This window comes from Arctopsyche grandis, chromosome 11 (assembly GCF_051622035.1).
Source record: "Arctopsyche grandis isolate Sample6627 chromosome 11, ASM5162203v2, whole genome shotgun sequence".
NCBI classification, from domain to species: domain Eukaryota; kingdom Metazoa; phylum Arthropoda; class Insecta; order Trichoptera; family Hydropsychidae; genus Arctopsyche; species Arctopsyche grandis.
Window position 1 is genome coordinate 29,451,717 of NC_135365.1, and position 24,159 is coordinate 29,475,875.

The following is a 24,159-nucleotide window of genomic DNA, read 5'->3' on the forward strand; positions in this document are numbered from 1 at the left end:
ATTTACGTCCACAAGTCTTAAAGATGGAACGAGTGCGTCAAATAGTAGATGTAAAGTATGTATGTAGAGGTATTATTATGGGGGCTGTTTTGGGGAGTGTTTGTTGGCGAAATGTTGAAAACGAGTCGAATAAAGTTGAAAATGGCGCGCCGGAAGCCATATTTGGGCAAGCTGTTATATACATTGGTATGTATGTATGTATGTATATACGTATGTGTGTATATGTTTACGTATGTATCCACTCCACCGCATACGCATTTGTGTTGTTCGGTTCGGTTCAGTGTCGAGCGACACTCGTGCGGCTGCAGACGCGTTCGTGCTTGGACTCGCGCTCGTGCCGTGTTCGTGTTCGTGTTCGTATTCGTGTTCGTGCACGGCTGGAGCGCGCCATTTTCATCCGCGCGGGAAATTTCTATATTTAGAAGTGCGTCATTTGGCGAGATCTCTCCCCGCCAGCGATTGGTGCGGCGCGGCGCGGCGCGGCGCGGTTTGGCGTAAACACGATCAACTCGGCAACTCGACCAACTCATCCAACTCGAACGACACGTGAGTTTCAAACGTACAAACGTTCAATTCTCCACTCCACACTCCACACTCCACACTCCACACTCCACTCCACACTCTCTTCACTTTCGTTATTAATTGACAATATTTCATTTTTATCGACGCATCTTGCGCGCTTGTAACCCCAGACGCGACATTTCTGAATATGTAACTGAGAGCGTTTCATTTCAATTTCCAATTAGAATAGGGTTGCCATACGTCCCAGTTTACGGGGACATGTCCCCGTTTTGAGGCTTGCGTCCCAGTGTCCCCTTCAGAAGGATATTTGTCCCAGTTTTCCTTAGTTATTTCTATTTAAAAATATATCTTTCCGATAATATATAATTAAGTGGGTTTGCACAATGGTATACCTGCACAATGCACAATGGGATGCCAAAGATGTACATGATAAATGGTTATGCTTTTTTAAAAATACTAAAAAAAAAAACAGAAAGAAAAACTAACCTACTGAAATTGTGCCAATACCTGTACGCTATCCCAACACATAATGCACACGTTGAGCGTGTATTTTCATTAATTAATAATCAGTGGAAAGATGAACGAAATAAGTTTTCAATTGACACAGTAGAAATCATAATTCGGTGCGTTTTCAATTTTAAAATGTCATTCATCGAATTTTATACCTATAATGTAAAAGGGAAAAAGAAACTCCTTCAAAAAGCAAAAAAGTCAGAAAAGTATGATTGGGCAACGAAGAGCAATACATACATTTAAAATACATACATTTATTTATTTATTTATTTCATACCAGGAAGGCATTACAGGTAAACCCCAATGCGCCTTCCTGGCCAAATTACAAACAATACAGCATTTTTTATTATATAAGTGGTTAAATTACGAGACACTGACCTAAACTCGACAATTAACGAGACATCTATGAATTGTACATACATTTTTATTGTAATATTTACATTAATCATACTCAAATAGTGGTGACATAGTAGGTAGGAAGGATTTTTAGCCAATTTTTAATCGGGAATCGTTTCAACAATGAAATCAGAGAAAATTGGCAAACTCTGATAGGAAACGATCAACCAGGAGTCACAAATCCTGGTCTGACCAGCAGCATTACAGATATACTCAGAAAAATTCTTTTCAATCGAGGTCAGCTCAAGGGATCGAACTCGGCGCCTCTCAGTGTTAAGCAGAAGCTTAACGACCGAGCCACGCTGCTGGCAATGAAGATTAAGTTCAAGAAGTTGGGGAAGAGTGAAGACAAGAGAGAATGAGTAAAATTAAATTAAATTAAACATGATTCAATTACAATCTGTTAATATTATAATTAAACATGATTAAATTTAATAAATTATTTTTATTATCAAAAAATATCAAAACTTATCAAACTATCAAACTATCAAAAAATATAATAACTATCAAAAAATATAATAAATTATTTTTATTGGGGGGGGGGGGGGGTGTCCCCGTCTATGGTCCGACAATTATGGTAACCCTAAATTAGATTAATTAATCTCATACAATTAACTGCTCGATTGTATCCATTCGACGCGGTAATAAACGACAAAAAATTTCAAACTTTTCATGCTGTTGTACAATTAGTTTCCTCTCTTGGTTAACCCTTTGAATGCTGACTAGCGCCGATCGGCGGTTTGCCAAGTCCATGAGCCTGAAATACGCCTACAGGCGTTGTTTTTTGAGTATGTAAAAACTAAACAATACTACCCGCTAAGCCTTTCCAGGTAGCATTGAAAAAAATGCATTGAACATGGTCGTGTAATCCGTGTCAATGTTTTTAAAGACAGGTTTACACCGGGATTTCTGAATTTATAACCATAGCAGAATTTCTCGATGGAATATCTAAATGTTGAGTATTTTAGATTGTGGCTTGGAATTTTGATTGTGAGCATTACATTTTAACAACAATGAAGAAGATGGAACTGTTTTTGGAAAAATACATTCATTAATAGACTTCTTTTGTTTATTTTAAATTGTTGCAAGATATATTAGAGAGTCTAGACACACCTTTACAAAACTTGAAATCCTCAGCGGTAGTTACCTAGGGTTTTGTTTGGATTAGCTACAATTTTTATAGCTGCCTTCTATTGGATATTTAAATAATTCTATTTGGAAATGTCTAAACACACCTTTACAAAACACGAAATCCTCGGCGGTAGTTATCTAGGGTAGTGATCTAGGGTTTGTTTGGATTTACTGCAATTTTTTATACAATTTAGATTTTCTATTGGAATTCTAAATAATTCTAATTGGAAAGGTGGGGCGAAATTTTCAGGCGGGCTTTCAACAATAAATACGTCAACACTCTAAGGGCTAATAGTGAACGTGGGTACCACTAAGGGCAAGAAAGAACGTCACAAGGCTCTCATTTAATAATTAAAATTAACCTGACAACCTAATAAGTATGGTCGCACATACACCTGTGCATGCACATACACATGTGTGTATTATAGTTGATTCTCTTTTTTAATGCCTGTAATGTTGCAAATTGTTAATTGTTTCGATATTTTTTACAGTTGCTAATTTTTGAAATATTTCTGCGTGTCATTAAGTTTCTAAATTGCCTTTCGCGGGGGCTAGAACTGACCAGATGGTCATTTTAACTGCGCTTCGTGGAAAGATGACGCCAATTCAGAACCGTGGGACGAGCTTTTCCGTTCAAACGTTCTCAATATTCAATGCCGTCTATAATTTATTTATATATGTATTCTTATATTATGTATGAATTTTTGGCAAACAAACATGTAGATAATTTAACGATTCCGCATCTAAGTTAAAATTAAATGAAAAGAAAACATTTGGTGTTCACCGTTCAGAGGTACACAAATTTAAGGGGAAACAAACGACACGATAAATCGCCGGCTCATAAAAATGGCTATTTTAGTTTGGTGTGTGGGAGTTTGTATGGAACACTTACTTAGGTTTTATATTTCAAATCTGTAATGTGTACCGAGTTTTAGTCAGTACATACATATGTGAATCGAATCGAGGAAAATTGAATGTTGTACGTTTCAAAGACATTTCCAACCATTCTCAGATTTTCCGTTCAAATATTGGTGTTGCGCAATTTTACGGCGGAGGTGAAGAAAAAACCTGTTTGTAATATTCCAATTCGTATTCGACAGAATACACATTTTAATTTTCACCACGAAGATTCGGCATTGAATACCTACATACTTAATGTTTTACTTTTCGACGTTTCGTTTGAGATGAAAGTGTAAACATTCTGTTGCGAGTAGCTTGTTGTCGTGCGTGGGGTGCACTAGGTATTTGTAGGCAGGCAGGCAGGCAGTATGGCCAACGTGACGATTCGTTCAGGTTTATTATAATTAATGTGTTTCTGAAAATGGGACGAGGTGGTCCAGTGGGTTTGGCAACTAAGTCGAAGAGACGCGTTTATTTTTGGCTTCGAGACGGATAAAACAACCGGCGCCATCTAAATTGAGCCAAAGTGTGCTACTACTATACTGCTATACAACTACTAGGTTTAGGTATACATAACATACACATGTAGCTAAACCCAGTCACCTGTCCAGTTACTCTTGGATACAATAGATAGTTGGAAGAGTCGGGCAATGTCAACTGTTAAATTGAGGAACACCGGAGAAGCGATCTCTCCGGTGGAGGCGTTGAATCAACGCCCGCTTACAATCAAATTTACTCACCGAGTGGGATGCGATCATTTTGACTTTCATTATGTACAAGATGTACGTACTTGATATACATACATATGTATGTGTTACACCGAATCCGTGAAATTGTCTATTACACACATTCTGCAAGAGAATTGCCGAATGCGTGAAAAATGCAAGCACGTTGCCCAGTTCACGGATTCGGCAAATTCTTTGCCGAATGCGTGAACTGGACAGCGTGTTATATTATAACCAAGTGTCAAAGTGACAGCTGAATAAGGATGTTTAATTTACATATTATTATGTATAATATGACTACATACATATGTTTCGATCATCTCATATAACTTATACATAAATTAATGCTATTTTTATACATTTTGATCAATATTTTAACAGTTGGAATTTTATACCCCGTGAAGAATCAGTATTATATTATAAATATTTAATTTCATTACACATGTCCCAGAACATAGCTCTAGGCTACATCTTGACACGCTGTCCAGTTCAAAAAAACAACACCGGAGCGCTGCTGTCTATTTGCCGACTCCACGCTTTGAGCAGACAAATTCTTGCCGAATACACGCATTCGCCAAAGAATTTGCCGAATCCGTGAACTGGGCAACGTGCTTGCATTTTTCACGCATTCGGCAATTCTGTTGCCGAATGCGTGTAATAGACAATTTCACGGATTCGGTGTAACATATGCATATGCTTACATAATACGTAAATAGTAAACTACATACTCTTGATCAATTCAGATGGATTCCCATAGGTATAGAGTAGCGATGGCGAACCTATGACCCGTGGGTCAGCCACTAACCCAAGAAGGTCCACTTGTTGAATGACCCACTTGTTGACGCGTGAAAATTTAAAACATTTTCTACTGTAATGCCAGTTGTAATAAAAGTCATCAACTTCATAAATGCAAGAGGTCTTAATAAACGAGAATTTGCACAATTATAAGAAAAAAATACGTGTCAATATTCGGGTATTTTGAAGTACAGCAATGTTCGATGGCTCAGCTGCGGTCGAATTCTCGATCGGTTTTCTCAATTTATCTCTTTTTGAACGAAAAAAACAGTAGTTGTGACGAATTTTTAAATATAGATTGGTTAAATGATTTAATGTTCTTATGTGACATCATCACTCGGCATTTCAGCGAATTGAATAAAAAACCTCAGGGAAAGTTGCATTAACGATGTTTGAAAATATTAAAATATTTATGATGAAATTTGACATCCTCATAAAAGATTTGCAAACCAAAAATATGAAATATTTTCCTCAATTACAGAAACATTTCCAAAATACAAGAAGTTTTGAAAATTTACTTGAAATTCAAGGAAATGCAATTAAAAATTGAAACATCTATGTAATTATCACACAGGAAATAAAACAAGCTTTTCGAATTCAAAGTATGACTCCGTTAAAAATTGTTGACGTTGACCTTCGTTTTTTTCTCTTCACTTGTAAAAGTATAGTAAAAAAAAGAACACGTAAATATTTTTGGAGAATCAACTGTTAAACAAATCTTTGGATTTACAAATTTATTAGCAGTCTTTTTACCCCCCTTCAAATGACTTCACTGACCATAGGCGGATCCAAGGGGGGTGCCATGGGTGCCATAGCCCCCCCTTGGGATGAATTTAATTTCATATATATTGTAAATTTTTCATATTTAAATATATATATATTATTTGTAACGGATTTATATTTTTATAAATATTAAGTTCCATTTATTTTATACCTACTTTGTTGCACAAGTTTTCTACCTATGTACATGCAAGGGTCCGAAGATGAAAGTGACCGTCCGTGCTGTTATAACAGCAAATCCCCAAATGGCCCCCTCCTTGACCATTGTCTGGATCCACCTATGTCACTGACTTAGTGATCCACGGGCTAGTTCTAAAAACATAATGAACGAAATTTGACCCACTTCTGAAAAAGGTATTATGATGAACTTCATACCTAAATATGTATGTACATATGTAAATGTTTAAGTGGAATTGGGTCGTCGTGGAATATCTGGAATATGTGTAATATATGTATATATACAATAATATATACAATAATATTAACGAAACCGACGCGATGTGTGGATTGTGGCTGTCGACAGTTGGGGTTTTTGTTTTGCTTAAAATCGCGTCTGGAATACGAATACCAATCCTCAAAGCGTTTTCTCGTCGCTGATATTTATTATGTGTATGTATGTATGTATGTATGTATGTATGTATGTATGTATGTATGTATGTATGTATTCTACATAACTTCGTATGGAGAGGTTGTGATCGAACAAAATTTTAAGAGGCTTAAAACAAAATTTTAACAAATTTGACAGTTCACGCGCATGCGCAGAAGGTTTTGCGCCTGTCGCAGATATAGTACCTGCAAATAGCCACAACCATTTTTATTTTTTGATCAGTATGTTATCTTTTGTCACAAAAACACGGGCAAAGCCGGGTAGCAACACTAGGAATTTTATAAAATTCTTTGTTACATACATATTGTTATTTTTAATATTTTAAATTACTAATATATATTTTTTTCTTTTTATGCCTTCTTTCATTTTCTTTAATAAATTTATAAACCCTTAATATATTATAGTCTGTGATGTTGTCGATTTTATATGCTAAAAAATCGATTCACTATATTGAAAAAAATAAAAATTATACTCGAGAATTCTTGAGAATCTCCAGAAACAAAAAAAGAAAAGTCTCGTTCTCTGATGAAAGGGTCTCAAGACTGTATTCGTTGGGGGGGAGGCCTCATGTAGAGGGCTCTATTGGTCGACTTTATTGACCTTTAAAGTAGGTTTTTATACTATGTATGTATGCACATACATATAATAATACATATGTACAACTATTAATTTAATTGAATTTGGCATTCGTCGTTATATGTATGTATGTATGTATGTATGTACTAACTTACTCCATTTCATTTACCGATGCACTATGAAGATACGTACATATTCCTTCGCAATCGATGCTTCTTGTACGAAAGCACGTTCAGCAATATGTACTTAGTAAGTACCTATTAGGTTCAATATTCATATGTACCTAATATTTTATTTAGCAGATTTGTGTTAGTAATGATGGTTGGTTACTTACAATGAAAATTTTGCAAAACACAAATGGTAAGCGTGTGGACACAGACATGATTATAATACTTATTAATAATTTAATATGTACATATGTATGTAGTAGGTATACATAGTATAATACATGTACGTATCTAAATGTGCCTATGCGGGTTTGCTTGTGTATTTTCTTTTAAACTTTGTCACCGGCCCTTTTAGAATTATGTATATAGACTGTTCTATTTTGGTGCTTAACGAGGGCTTTGGATATTTGGGAAAATAAATGTAGTCGTGAAGCTGTCACGTAGCTTCTAATTTTGATGTAGGCCCAATCATTATTCTTCGATTGTGCAGACACTTTCGATTGATTACTTCCCCTTCCGATTAATTTGTTTTCTTTCAAAATTCAGTCTGAAAATTTAGATCGCTTTGTGATTTTTATCATATGAAGAAGAAATACATACATACACATGTACATACATATATTATTAAGTGCATACGTGCATTGTATACATAATAATATACATACATACATACATATATACTTGTGTACATCTAAACTAACCCGATCAAAGAGAAACTCGAGCTGTTTGAAAGTGTAAACGAACAGCAGAGTAAAACTATAAAGCACTTGCTCAATTCGATATCAGATAAAATCTGAAATTGAAACTCAAATATACATACATGTATTTGTGATGATTGGAATAATTGCAATGGAAAATAATTAAATTAATTGCTTCGCTAAACTTATTTATTTAATTTAATATATCCCATATCTTCGACACAGTGACCTAAATATACATAAGTACAAAATAAAACACTTGAATTACGTTTGTTATTAAACATTCATTTTTGTTAGATGTGTGTTTTTACTTTATTTATGTATAATACATACATACATACATATACTCGAGATTTTGACTGATTCGAACTCAGAATCGATCACTGATGACGTTTTCATGATCTAGAAAAAATGTGTGTGTGTCTGTCTATTTTGGGGATTTTTTGAACACCGTTAGTCCTATCCTATCCTTAGTATCGGTTAATGAAATTCTTATCGATACGACGTTAATTTTTAAGTTGACCGGAAATTGTACCTTCCCTTATATGTATTTTATTTTTATTGTTACAATCAATATACACTCGTCATTACAGATCGCTCCAATGCGACGGGTGTACGATAACGAAATACAGAATACATAAAGAATCAGAAATCAGAAATACAATAATACATATACAATCAGAATAAATAGCAAATAACAATTAATTATATAACAATTTATCAGAAATAATAATCATAGAAACATCTATGGATTATTTTTAGATTTTTGTGTACAATTTTTATACATATAATAAATACGAAATTATAGAGATGTCTTTCTGAGATATCTATAGATTTCAGATTATTGTGCATAATTATTACAAATTATACACAGACAGATTGTGACAACAGGAAATGATCTAATACCAATTTTTCAGGAACCGTTTCAGCAATGATCAGATAAAATTGGCAAACTCTGATATAGAAACGATCGATTTGGAGTCACAAAACCCCCAAACCTAACCAGCAGTTTGACGATTCGAACCTTCGGTCTCAGTGGTGCTAATTATATACGCTACCATTAAGCCAAACTGCTGGCTGTATGTACGAGTAGGTGTCGTTTTTTTAAGTTTTTGAATTCAATTGTCTAATTTTTGTTTTGAGCCTCAGTGTTTTGCCAAACTAAATTGAGTAAGTACATATGTATGTACATTCATGTCTGTCTTGTTTATTTTAGCGAAAAGACAACGCCCGTTTCCTTAACCCATCCCACGCATACTGACCAAACTGTGCGTCATCTCTCTGACATCTTATCAATACGGAAACTATTTAAATATTTAGATTAAATAATGTAAAATAAATTCAACGTATATACATTGTATGTATTTAAATCTAATACACATGTGCATACATATGTATGTACAATATCTATTATAATATGTGACAACTTAGAATAATAGCCAAATTTTTACCATAATTTGGAAACGTGTACATATAATACATATGTACATATGTACATGTGTAGCCCTTTAGTCCGCCTTTGATTGTCAGTCAGAGTAAAGTGAATCCCACGCGTTTTATTCAAACGTGTGGTCATCGTCGAAACGCTTTTGAAACTCGGCCAATGTGAATCAATTGTCGGCATAAACTGTATGACTTCATGCTTTGACTTCCACGAAGATGATGTTATTCTACTTCAAATGTGTATGTGTTTTCACGAAATATACATATGTACACAACACATGTAGAGTCGCCCTTCTCACCAACTACATCCTTCTCCATTCTTTTTTTCTTTTATTTTCTTCTTACATCTACACAATTTTCCTATTCCAATTTATTTAATTGTATTATATGTAAGTATACATATACATACATATGCATTATGTACTACAGTACAGAATTTGTTTACTCACCGTCAATTTTGGTGATTTTAAGACAGTAAGTAGCCTTGAATAACAATGTATCTACATACATGCATACACATTACTTTGTGGATGTTTAGCGAATTACATCACTTGGCTGCATAATAACACCATTTCTATGCCGAACTTGCTTTTTTCATTATTGAATTTTGTATGTGTGTACATATTTACATACATATGTATGTAGGTACATCGAACAACGGTGTATTTTTTCGTGTCTTTTTGCACACGTATTTTCTCGATTTTTTTATCATAAAAATCAAAATATTTTTTAATGTAAATACATAACACGTAAAATCCAGCTGTGTACGGGATAAATATAATTTTATGTAATAAGTATACAATCTATGAACATATTGAGGTTCTCACTTGTCAACTATGTATCAATTTACTTTGACAGCTTACTGCTGCTAAGTGTTAACCCACACTGACTAATATGTACATACATAAATATACGGCCCGTTCCATTCGACGTGGCTATATAATGTTTAGTTTTTAGAAATAAGCCTGATTTTTCGTTTCGATGTAATTCTTTTTCATTACGAAAAATAAATTGCCGCATTGTAGTTAAGTGCTGTACATACATACTATTGTGCAATCAATATTGATAAGTTTTCATTATTTAACCGCTTAGACGCCCAGCCGACGCGCTGAGCGTATAATGGTGCGTACGCACCAAGCCAACGAACGGCCCACAGGCCAACTTTAAAAACCAGTAGCGTACAAAATACCGAAATAAAAATTAAATTTAAAAATTGAAATTAAATATCAAAATTAAAACTATTATTATTATTTTAAAATTAAATTCAAGTATCAAAATAAAATTATAATCATTATATTAAAATTAAAATTAAATATTGAAAGTTAAAACAGAACATGCACAATTTAAATAAATTTTCGAGATTGACCTAAAATTAGATCATCAACAATCACATACAGGTAATCCTCGACTTTGTTTGTCGAAGATGTTTTGACTTACGAAGATACGCACTAAGATCGAAGAAAAATCAAAGAATTATTATTTTTACTTCCCCGTAATGCGCAGTTACTGAGAATATATCATGTATTAGTATGGGTGATCCAACGATTTTTGCTAACCCGGGGTGTTGTCGGTCACATCAAACGGATTTTTTTATTCTTCAATTGTTTCTCTTGTCGAAATAAATCAAGTAATTAAATCATTTCGGAGGTAAAATTTATCGGATAATGTGTGATTATTAATTTTATTTCGACGAAAGAAAAAAAACCCTTTGACAAATCACCGACATCCGACACCGCGTTTTTTTATCGATCATCCAAGTGGAAATACAGTAACATCTCGTGACGACTATAACAATATTTTTTTTCGCTCGTACGCAGAGAAATTATAATATTTCTCTGGTTTTAAATGCGGTATCGTCGTAATTCAAAACATTGTTGTAATTCAAAACATCAACGATGATCTAATTTTAGCTCAATCTCGCTCTTTAGCTTGATTTTGATATTCAATTTCAATTTTAAAATTTAATTTTTATTTCGATATTTTGTACGCTACTGCTGGTTAAAAAGTTGGCCCAAAATCGTCGTTGGTTTAGTCCGTAAGCACCATAATAGATACGGCTGTTTGCGCCTTAAGGCGCTTTGGGCAGCTAAGCGGTTAATACTACTGTTTTTACCCAGCTTCAAGAATAATATTTAACGATAATACTATTTGTTTTCGAATGCTTCCACCCAAAAGTTACAAATACATGTAAAGTCTCCTTTGAAATGATATATGTACATATAATATTAGATCACATTTTCACATTGATTTTATCGTAAATTTTCCTGTCTTACGGTCGCCGCTATTGTTGCCGAGACTCAAACTTTTAATTCGTCCAGTTATGCAAATCGAGCATACATATGTATGTATGTATGAATTTGGAAAACAGGTTCCTCCAAAACACTAGCTGTGCAAAAAATAACTTCTTTCTTTGCGGTTTAGAGAATACCTACATATACATATATCTATTATTTAACGAATCGTGCGGTTTTCGAATTACCACAGAATTACTGCAATTGTCACTCTGTAACAGTCATACATATGTAGATATTTGGCGCCAGCGTGTACAGATCTTGATTCAAGCTTAGAAGCTTTTTTCCTATTTTTGATATTGAATTTGAAATAAAAATGGAGAAGTCAGCTGTATAATATGTATGTATGTAATGTACGTATATTAGATATAATAAGATGTACCTGTGGTCGCGGTATTCGCGTAGGTGTTCCAAGAGGTCAAACGCCATCTGGCTCCGCCAGCCACGCATTCCCGTCTTTAATTCTCACTTATCAATAGTTTTTTCCCAATTCCGACCACTCAGCTGTTCTTTTGGGTACGGATTTGCATCAAGTGACAAACAAAGGTATCACTTTCTTTACTATCACTTTGGAGAGATGCAAGCTGCTACATTACACAAAATATCGTTTGGATATTTTGTTCACTTGGTAGTTGGTACTTATTGTCAATGAATCGCAGACCTCCAGGTGAGTGTGGCAACTTTTGGGAGGTTTCGCCCAAACACGGCATTACAATATCACCGGAGAGCTTGAATTTCGCTCCTTTTTTGCCAAAGCTAAGAAGAGGTCGGTCTCGTTTTGGATCGTGTGTAAAACGTATGGTGGGGTGACTCGCCCACGTCTTTTGACAAAAGCCGAAATGGGAAACGAACCGGTTCACCTTGGTGTAGTGGAGTGGAGTGGAGTACACCTTCTGCCGAATGCGTCTGGTCTGATGCCGTTCTCTGCAAACGCCATCTGCATCGCTTCGACGCCCTTGAAACTCTATTCCATCTTATTGACTACATATGTAATATATCGGTCGGTCACGGTGATTTTACAGAATGTTAAATTACAGAAAACGCAAATATCAGAATGCAAAGATCGAAAATCGAAAGATCTTAAGTCGAAAGATCAAAAAAAAAAAATGGTGCATGGTAAACGGTACATACTCACTTAATTTTCGCGAGCAGGATACAACAGGAACAAGAGGAACAAGCTTTTCCTCCCGTGTTAATGTGCGCGCGCAGAATACGGGAGGAAAAGCATGTTCCTCTTGTTCCTGTTGTATCCTGCTCGCGCAAATTAAGTGAGTATGTACCGTTTATCATGCACCATTTTTTTTTGATCTTTCGACTTAAGATCTTTCGACTTTCGATCTTTGCCTTCCGATATTTGCGTTTTCTGTAATTTAACATTCTGTCAAGTCACGTAGACCCGTAATATATGTATGTATGTATGTACGTACAATTCGGGGGCTTGGGTTTGGTGTAAATGTACCAATGTCAGCCACTAGGACACACTGACAGACGATTCTTCGTGGATTACATATTATACCCCATTTGTATAATATCGCAATTACATATGTGTGTCTGTCTGAGATAACGCTCGCCGTACTATAATAGTCCTTTCGATTCGACATACATACATATGTATGTACGTCACAACTAAACCACTGCCAAAACGTACATATACATATACATATGTACATATATACGAATACAATAACAAAATAAAAAACTTCTATATATGTATATATACTATTTGCTACCAATGTTTCCTCTTGGCAGAGGAAACATTGGTAGCTAACACTTCCATACATACGAAGTATCTTTCAAAATTAGATATTAGATTACATACATATGTACTTACATACTAGTTTTAGTATCTACCTAAATGTTATATACTACTTCTCTATTTTATGATATCTAACAGCGATAATGTTATTCCCTTACAAAATACCAAATGGTATGATCAATAATCCTACGGCATACGACATTACCCATGATAGATAACCATTATTGATTTTTTTTACAATGTTAGATACATATATTTATGTATATTATCAAAAGTGGTATACAAAGCTAGTATCTCGTGTAAACAAACGGTTCATACTAATTGAAAGTGTGACCTCATGTGGCCGTGCCATCACCATCACCATCACCATCGCCACCATCATCGCGGTCGCTTCTCGGAACGTCTTGGGTTGTCACTCATTTCTGCATAATATTTTCTTGTGCAAGTTTCAATATTGAATACCGCAATGACAAACGGGTATTTTTAGTGCGGGTGCATCATAGTGATTTTAATCATACATACAAACGTACTTAGTACAGGTATTCCTCGACTTACGACGGAGATACGTTCCTGAACCTCGATCGTAAGTCGAGGAATATATTTATACATTTTTTTTTCGGTGATTTTACTTTTATTATTAATACAGTAATTCAAATGAATTCATATTTAAATTTAAAAAAATGAAACATCTACATCATCCGTACTTATTAATTATAAATTATACATCCTCATCACTTATCACATAAGTACAATCAATTTCTTCATCTTCAGTTTGAGATACAGTCGTATGAGTTTTTTTGAAAAATGTGTCTAATTTTGTTTGAACAGTATCCTGCGGCTCACATTTGAAAATCTTTCACTGTCTGGGTCCATCATTTCAAACTTTTGTATTCCATGATTAATTAAATTAAAAGCAGCAGCCATTTCTTTCAATACAAATTTTTTCAGCGGTTCCGCAGATGTGATTGATTCATTTTCATCAATATCCTCTTCTGCAACCATTTAAGTTTCAAGATCTAATAATTCTGCATTGGTTATATCTTCTGAATCATTTTCAAGTTGGTTGATGTCTTCGTTATCTACGTCAAATTGTAGACGTTCACTAAATTGTACGATTAGTTAAGTAATATCCTCGACATTTTTTTCTTTTTCGTATATGGAAAGAGAAACGGGTTCAAATCAAGAGTTTTTTTCCATATTCCGTACATACATGCTGAAGTAACTTCTTCAGCCGTTAAAGGGTCCATCCCTTATCTATATTTCTTATAGCATGAAGGATATTATAATTTTTCCAAAATTCTTGAAAAGTTTTTCCTTCTTCTATTGCTTCAATGCCTTGCGCAAATGTAATCTTGTCATCGATCATCTAAATCACTAGTAATTTTTCCTTTTGTTCAATGGTTCCGAATCTTTTTTTATTTATTATTTTAGATTTGATTAATAAGGACCCTTTAATGGCTTTACGAATTTTTTGTTTATCGTTTAAAATAGTGGAGACCGTTGAATGTGAGAATTTTAAATTATTTGCCAAGTCCATCACTTTTTTACCACTATCATATTGTTTTATCACTTCAAGTTTCATTTCTAAGTCTATCACCTTTCTCTTTTTTTTAACAAGAGTTTCTTTATCAGTTATTATCCCGTTTCTTTATCACACATTATAAATGTTCTTATAAATAAAAATTTGAGCACTAATCAACACGAAATTGAGAAAATAAACATCCTAAAACAATAACGAACAGTTATGTAACAAACAGTAACGACCGTATGAGTTTGTTACCGTCGTGCGACTGGTGACGAATCCCAAAGGAATGAGTCATAACTTAATTTTTAAAACTACTGCTATGTTTCATTTCTTCCGAAAGAGAATTCCCCGTTTTCATAACTCACATCCGCTTGAGATTTATCAATCAATTTTTGAAAAATAATTAATTAATAAAAAATATATTATTTTTTTTCGGTCGTAAGTGCGAACCGTCGTAAGTCGAACCGTCGTAAGTCGAGGACTACCTGTATTATAATATAATACATACTTATGAGTAATCACGAAACAAAGTGTTTAAACGTAAAGTCACGTCCCACGCTTTCATGTTCGCTGGATGACCTTAGGAAGTGCGCAAATAAAATGTGACTCCAATTGTGTCAATTATGTAATTGTCGTCATGTTACTTCTCGTCTCATGATAACATACACGTCTTCTATACTCTCTTATCTATAACACTGTCTTCACTTACATATGTACATGTACGTACATACATACATATTATTAGGAGGTTCCTTTAAAATTTTCTTTTGAAGAGGATTAAAAATGAATCCATTTAAGCTTCTGTGTTGTGGTCATAAAAAGTCTGATCAATTTGTAGGGTCAGATAGCTTTAAGTATAGCAGACCCGCATCCTTCCAAATATTTGATAATTGATAACAATTGTAGATACATATACCCTACATGTATACATATACATGAACATACATATATATGTACATACATACATACATACACACATATATATATGTACATACATACATACGTATGATATAATCTGAATGTATTTTTTCTTTAAGAGAGCTTCTTTTTCTTTTGAGGTTGCTTCAAGTGACCCTTTTCGATTTTTGATTTTTCTTACCAACGCATAAAATTATTAGTAATATAAAAATAAGGGCGATTTTCAAAATATAAAAAATTAAAGGAATCAAAAAAATCACTAAAAATTGACATGTTCTCTAATTTATTAGATTATTGGTAAGGAAATAGATATAAATACAAATAGATATAGAACTTCGTACACAAACAAATCAATTTAATAAAAAGAAAATAAAAAAAAGCATGAGACAGAGGAAACAATTTGGTTTGGTTTGGCCGGCCACAACACATCAAAATATAATGTACATACATAATTTAAATTTATGATTATTAAATTTCAATTTATTAGTAGATTTACTTAAATTGGAAACTCTACTCGACACACACTGTAATAAATAAATAAATTAAAAAAAAAGAGTCGGAGTCAGTTGATTTTTTATTAAGACTCCGACTCTACAGCCTTTCCAACTTAAATGTTACCACTTCTATTCTAAACAACAATTCTCTGCTTTAACTACTACATACATATGTATGTTAAGTTCAACTACTACATGTATCTTTTCTTGGATGATTGAGTACGTAAATTTAGAAAGATTAATTAAAACTGGAAAGATGACGAATCAAGAAAAATTAAATTCTACACACGTATTTGAATAAAGCGTTCAACGAACTGTCGATTTTAATATTATAATAAGTACACATATTAAAATTTGAAGATAGGAAGCAACGTCCGCCATTTCCGATTTATCGTCGAATAAAAACAAGTACCTACATACATACATACATACGTATGTACACGTGTACATAACATATTCACTTTTGTTGTTGCCTGTGATGATATGTATGTACATATGTAGATTATTTATAAATCAGATTTATAAACAAAAATGAACATGCATAATTATCATTATTTATCATGCCACAAATGACGTTTGGAATAAATTTGAATCATTGATTGAATTTTGAAATTTTGAAATGGAAATCAGTTCTTCCAAATATTTGAAATTCATAATAGAAATACGTATTTGTATGTCCATAGTATTTGATTTTTAAGATCATTTTCATATCTGAAAATCTACATATAAGAATATATGTATATGTTTGTACATAGGTAATATTAGGTATGTACTATTTTCTCTACTTTGCTTTTAAAGGTTTTTAACGCTAAATTCGTCTCCGATGAACAGAGCTCGTAAAATGAATAAAACTACATACGAGTGTCAACTACGACGACTGAATGAATTTCGTATAATTAATACGAGTAATATGTACTATATGATGTGATATCATGCATTTTATAATATCATATGTAGTCACCGGAGCCTGAGGGGGCCGTGTATTGTTCAAAGGTTGTAAATGCATTGTTAAAGGTTTGCCGAACAATGGATAGCACTGTGACTTTCCTACCTCTAATCATATGTATCGCATACATACATGTGTATGTTTGTGACCCTAACCTTCATACATACATACATATGTATATTCTAAGAATGTCAACGTTTCAACTAATCTGAATACAAATATTCAATTTTTGTTGAAAATGTTCAATTCAACAACTGGACGAAATATTATGATATGTATTATATGTACATACACACACATATCAACTGTGCTCAAAATGATATAACAAATGTATGTATGTATGTACATACATATCTTCAAGGTTCATTGTTATTTTCATTCGATAAAATAGTTCATCTTTCATATGCATAATTATATTTATCATATTATGGAAATAAGCACCTACATACGTACATATGTTAGGTATCAGTGGAGTGTAGTGTCGTGTTCATCTCCCTGTTACAAGGGAACTACATATGTACATATGTATGTAGGTGACGTCATACCCAGAAGGCTGTGCGACAAAAATAGAGAGAGATTTCCACAGCACGCCACTGGTATTAATGTACATTTAATAATTTCACTGTCATCGTGATTAGGACACCAGTCGGTACCTAGATACATATATCCTCAAATTAAACTACATACATACATATATACATAAGTACATACCAGTATGTAAGTATTTGTAATATTATAAATTAGTGGTTTTACCCGGCTTCGCTCGGTATTTGTAATATAAACAGCTTAAACATGGCAACACAATCTAATAGTAAACATTGATTTGTTTTTTTATTAAATTTATTTGAATCCAAAAAAATATACATATATCGAATCGTATTCATTGAAACTTTGATTTGTTTTCGATGCTCCCAACAAACCATATGTAGTTACATAAAACCTTACATACAAAGTCTCTTTTGAAATTATACATTAGATTATATGATATACATACATATGTATGTATGTAGTTGTAATATTATAGTAGAAAATATTTTGAATGAATCCTTGCTCATGATTTATGTATCAATTGTATACACACGTTTGGTTTTGCGAAACTGTGTTTGTTCAGAGTGGCAGGCACAAAGGCATATCTTGAATTGCGTTTATTTACAATTATTGTGTAAGTACATACATACATATGTAATGTACAATATGCTTACATACATATGTATGTACATATGTGTGTATGTATAATACATAATTAGTTGACAAGTGGATTTTCATTCAACTGGTTCACTCATGTGGAAATCGATTCGAATGTTTTTCTTTATTCCATTCAAACCTCACTTTTGGTTTCGTTTTTGGTAATCGGGCTAAGGATAGGTTCACACCTGACGAGAATACACGTCGTTCTTTGACAATCGTCCAAGTTTTGGTACGTGCTTTTCTTAAGAATGATTCATACTGGTAGCACAAGATACATCATACATAGTAATAGTAACATAGTAAGAGTATGTGTCATCATCTCGTAGCATGAGTTCGTCGATCTAGATTAAACTTTCTCGTGTGAAGGTATGCTTTTATATCAAATTATTTTTCTAAAGTCACTTCATCCTTTTATCTCACAATGTCAGTTTTTCGGCTACAAATGAAGGTGCATCGCAGTTACATACATATGCATATACTTGGTACATACACTTGGGTTCCTGTTACTCTATTTCTCCAATATTGTTTACTTTTGAAGAATGCACTGAACACCAATTTAACTTATAATTGAGTGTACTTATCCGTGGCTTGAGTGTACTTATCCGTGGTAATCTCCCTGTTTTTTATCGTACAGCTTTCTTACGTGTGCGCTCGCAGGATACAAGGGGATTTGGTGATGTAATACCGAATCTCCTTGTGTCCTGCTCGCGCACACGTACATAAGTGAAGGTGTGCGACAAAAAAAAAGGCAGATAGGGTTTTAGATATGCCACAATGCTACTTTTGTAATATAAACCCCCATTTCCTTTAACGTTTAATTTATAAGAATAACGTATTCTTCAAAATTTTATATGGCTGACATTTAATACTATTTTTTTATGCACTACATACATATTTATTATCGATATATCAAACTATAAAGTCTTATATTCCAAGACTGTTTTCACTCATATATGTAGTAGCTTCTTAAATACCTCAGACGCGTTTACGATTCATTGCTTATTTTCTAATGCAACGATTATTTTCGGCCGTTAGATAAACATATCTCTTCCATGTTTCGTCGAACACACTGGTGCTATTTTCGTATCATATTCAATGTATCGCTTTGTAAATATGCATCTTACAATCGAGTAGATAAAATCTTTCAGAATTTTTTTTCCTCAGAATATTTTAAATTAGTTGCGTTAATGATAACCACCGAGAGGTTCTCGGTCGGTTCATGCCCTGGGTTGTTCTCGATTGAAAATAATGTATTCGGTAGTATTTCTTGGATATTTGTGACTGACTCCAAGTCGATCGTTTCATTTCAAAGTTTGCTAATTTATCTGATTTCATTGATGAAATGATTGTCCATCAAATTGACAAAGGCACTATGTCACCACTATTTGAATGAGTTCCAATTTATAATATAATCTATAAATTTATATATGTACATATGTATGTACAAGATTAATACCATTATGGCATCATCAGAAAATATAAATAAAAAATCCCCTTGGGTGGGTATTCGAAATTTGAATTGGGTTAGTACATACTAGGACATTTCAATAATTTCAGGCCAAATTTGGACTTCGAGATTCGAGATAACCGTGTCAAGGTTGTTTAGCTACAGAACCGGTCTTTGGTTTGATCCATTGATGCATTTGTGCACTTGCAGCGTATGCAGCGTAGTAGTTTTACTTTGCAAAATACGTGCAATTTCGTCTAACTAAAATAGGTACACTGTCAAATGCCAGTTAATTAGGTGTACATATGTAGGTATATTGTTCATCGTTCCTTCACGGTTTTAAGGAGGATTGTGCGAATTCCCATCGAGTACACATGTATGAATGTATGATGAGTGTGCTTTCCGCTGACGTAACTCTGTCTCCGATCGAAACCAAATATGGACATCTCCACGGTTGCAAAATACTTGCAGCAACTTTGTATATTCCTCATTTTTGCCACTGTCGCTTTGTCCACTACTCGAAACTCACTCAATTGAAAATTTTATAAATCAGATAATTTAAAACTTATCGGTGTTTATTTTTCAGATATATAAAACTGTATACAGCAAGTGAAAATGTCTCAAAAGGCGTTCAGCAAGCACAGCGAGTACAGGACGTACTCTGCCAAAGGAACATACGACGACAAAAATTTTGGTAATTAAATTTAACACTTTTAGTACACACGTCACTAAACACGCAAACAGAACATATTGTTATTTGCTTTATGCTTCAATTTTAGAGTCAATGAAAAATGAACTTCTGCCAGCCAAATACGGAAGTCTCATTCAACCGAACAATGGTGCACCAGGTATTATTGCTAATATTTTATTCTAAATACATTTGTACATATTGTATCATTCCATTTAGCATATTTTGATAACATTTTTTATTCGCATTTCAGCCAATAATAAAGAATTTTATTATGAATACAAAGAGGAGAAGAACCCGGCGGGCACTTACGACAAAAGAGATTTGCACACAGTTGAGGTATTAAGTTTGAATTTTATGCAATTGCGATAAAAAAGTAATTTGAAAATTTATATACATATGATATGCGCATACCTTTTATAATATTTTTTCATTGGCGTTAATTTGACCTAAATTTTACTCACAGCAATACGAATTCACCAGTCCAGGAGATTCCGGTTATAATTATAACAGTTCGGGAATCAAGAATAGTCCTCAAAGGATAATGAATACGACGACAACTACGACTACTAACCGTGATTTGACACATAATATAGAAGAATTGGATTCTTTACTCGATGATCTGCAAAAAGATCAAGAAAGGAAACTTTACAAAGGTATTTAAAATTACAAATATCTTTAAACGCTCTTTTATTATTTTTATGCTATCGACAAAACTGATTTGATTTGCTGAATTTATTTTACCAGGAGGATATACGTCCGATGTTTTGGAATCCTCATCTTTCGACTACAAACCAACGTGTGTTTATTTTTTTCAGTGTTCTTAAAAAATGTTATAATCATATAAAACAAAAACAAAAAAGATTGAAACTTACATTGTAATGTTTTAGAACGCCCATAAAATCTGGGTACAGCTCTCTCAGCAGAGTAGAAAGGGATGCAGAATGGTTACCTGCACAACCGCCAACTGTTACAAGGGAGATTAATCGTGAAATTGTCAGAAACCATGTTACCACAGGTAGGCTAATATGTATGTATGTATAACATATTGAAAGAAATGCTTAAACTTTCTTATGTACATGTGTACATATAGGAGTGTTTTGCATTCGTGAAAAACTTTTAGAACAATGTGTTTGAACAATTGATGAGTTGGAAACAAATTTCGAGTTGTTTAGGTGTAAAGTGTAATGTTTTATTTCCAGAATCTCATATAGTGCCATCGCACGTATTACCAGCAGCTCCTCAGCCTGTTCCTGCTGTTATCTGTACTAATTGCCAGTCACATCCCAATGCTTCTGTTAGTGTAGACATAAAACATAAACATAAAATATAATAATACAATAACTGCGTTTCATTTGAATTCATTGCGTTTCAATTTGAAGGTGAGCACACCGATGAACAAAGTCACCACCACCGTTAAAACGTATACGTATGAAGTTCCGGCCGATCAAGATCCAGCGTCAATTCCAATCCCAGGAACGACGCCGCCCAAAACTAACGTGGCAGAAAAGTATCATACTACTGACCGTAGTTACATACAGGAGAATCAAGAGCATCGCACGTATGCCAACACGCATTTTAACACTTCCACACCAGTCAAGTATGTCTATTGAGGTTCATACAATACTTTTTTTTATTAACGATGTATGTTAATAATTATAATTAACGATGATTATTTTTGTTCAGACAACCTCCACCATCACCACAGCCAGGTTGCCAATATTGTAGTCATTGCAATTCGTGCATTACGACCACGAAAACAACCTCTGTGGCCGGATCGCCGATGCCGCAACACCATCATCCTTTGCAACACAGTCATCCATCGTCACCTCATGGCAACGAAACGACCAAAGTCACCACCAGAACCACCAACTACACCACAGCATATCCAGATAACAGGGGACCACCCTATCCCAGCGATAGCAGTCCCACTTATGCTGTGCCCGTCGATAATGCTCCCAAATCAGACTATCCTCCAAATCAAGGACCTAACGTGTATAAATATACAACAACAAATTATACAACGTACAATACCACCGACGGACGAGGAAAGCCCGCACCTTTCCCTGCCGGTAATTTATCACCGCCGACGTCTCCAAGTCCTTTCCCGAGGACGGAGAGTCCTGCGCCACGTACCCAAGAACCTCCCAAGAGATTGGGCGATTTGATGGCAGATTTTCCCGGACATGAGGTTTATATACATGTATTTAATTTATACAATACAAAAGTTGATACATTTTATGATCTTCATAATAATAAAAGCTTTTAAACAAGTGGCGCAGATCACTTTCGACATTTGTACCTACATATATGTAAGTATGTTAATCAATTTTGTTTATTGGTCACTTTAGAATTATCACACCGATCATGATGGCTTAAGAATGCGACCAAATCCTGCTCGTGGTCCTGGAGGTTCAATCAATGGCAATCTCGCTGTCAGGGAAACTGCTAAAGTTCAAACGCAATCTAGTAAAGGACAGGAAATGGTTAGTACAGATTTTTTTCTGCACATTATGGAACATTTTGCTATATATGTACGTATATAATATAAAATCTTGCGTCATTTTTCAGGCAGTGACTCCGAGTAAAAATGTCGCGGGAGCAGCGGTTTATTACCCACCAGGACATGAAATGTTTACTCGTAAGGAGGAAGGGCTAGCTTATCAACAGGCCGGAGTGAGTTGATTGTTGTTACTTTTTAATTTTAAATTGACAGTTAACGTTGCAGTTTTTTTAATTTAATAAATTTATTTTACAGGGCGGTTATATGAAAGCTAGAGGAAAATATGAATATGAAGCCGAATCTCGTAGTAAATCTAAGTCATCAGCGACAACGACAAAAAGTGTTGTTTGTTTACCACTCTGTTGTGGATTACCTTGCTCTATTCTGTAATATTCTGAAAACCATGTTAACAAGCGATCAACGATTTTATGATAAAATTTGTTAATCTTAAGAATCTCTTATATTATATATACATACATACTTTTTTAATATAAACTAACACAAATTTTTATTTTTGATTCTAATTAAATAGGAATTATTTGTCAAATTTTGTCTTTTGTGTATAATTTTAACCTTGCCAGAACTTTAAATGAATAATGAATTATAATTTTAATCAAGTCAATTTTTTTAATATCACATTATTGACTGTGTTTTACAAATATACGCTTTGTAAATAATTTATTGTTTTAATTAATATTTGATTATAATTCCATATTGCTTTATATTTTATCAATTCTTTGTATTTTATTTTGTTGATAGCATATTAGTTTTTGAGTTTTCTAAGACCAAAATATGCCACTAATTTAAAAACATGTGTTTGTTATATTGCATATATAATATTATACAGTCCATAAATAAACATTGAGATACACTGAAGTTATTTCAAAATTTTGCTATTTAATAATGTATGTATAATGAATTTGGGATATTCTAAACTAAATTATTAACTATAACATATATTTTTAAATATGTATAATAATAATAAGGTATATGTAATAAATTTTATTATTATATACAGATGTATGTATGTATGTATGTACACTAAACAGCCAGTGAAATGTTCATTTTTATTATGTATGTGAAATTTACAATTTGTTAATATATGTATATGTATACTTGAAATAATAAAATAATTTTTTATACACTAGAA

At 33.6% G+C, this 24,159-nt stretch overlaps 1 protein-coding gene across 1 annotated transcript; it reads left to right on the plus strand.

Moving 5' to 3' along the window:
* Positions 1–228: 228 nt before the first annotated feature.
* LOC143919487 (uncharacterized) lies at positions 229–24,155 on the plus strand. Its single transcript, XM_077441843.1, has 13 exons — positions 229–546; positions 20,405–20,512; positions 20,598–20,666; positions 20,760–20,845; positions 20,973–21,162; positions 21,254–21,305; positions 21,397–21,524; positions 21,709–21,803; positions 21,889–22,106; positions 22,193–22,697; positions 22,858–22,992; positions 23,078–23,182; positions 23,265–24,155. Exons 2-13 carry the CDS (start codon positions 20,434–20,436, stop codon positions 23,397–23,399), a joined length of 1,797 nt encoding a protein of 598 aa, XP_077297969.1. The 5' UTR covers positions 229–546; positions 20,405–20,433; the 3' UTR covers positions 23,400–24,155.
* The last annotated feature ends 4 nt before the right edge of the window (positions 24,156–24,159 follow it).

Coding starts and splice junctions, on each gene's coding strand:
- LOC143919487 (XM_077441843.1), top strand. CDS start 20,434: ATGTCTCAAAAGGCGTTCAGCAAGCACAGCGAGTACAGGACGTACTCT. Junction 20,846..20,972: donor GAGATTTGCACACAGTTGAG/GTATTAAGTTTG, acceptor TTTTACTCACAG/CAATACGAATTCACCAGTCC. Junction 23,183..23,264: donor TAGCTTATCAACAGGCCGGA/GTGAGTTGATTG, acceptor TTTATTTTACAG/GGCGGTTATATGAAAGCTAG.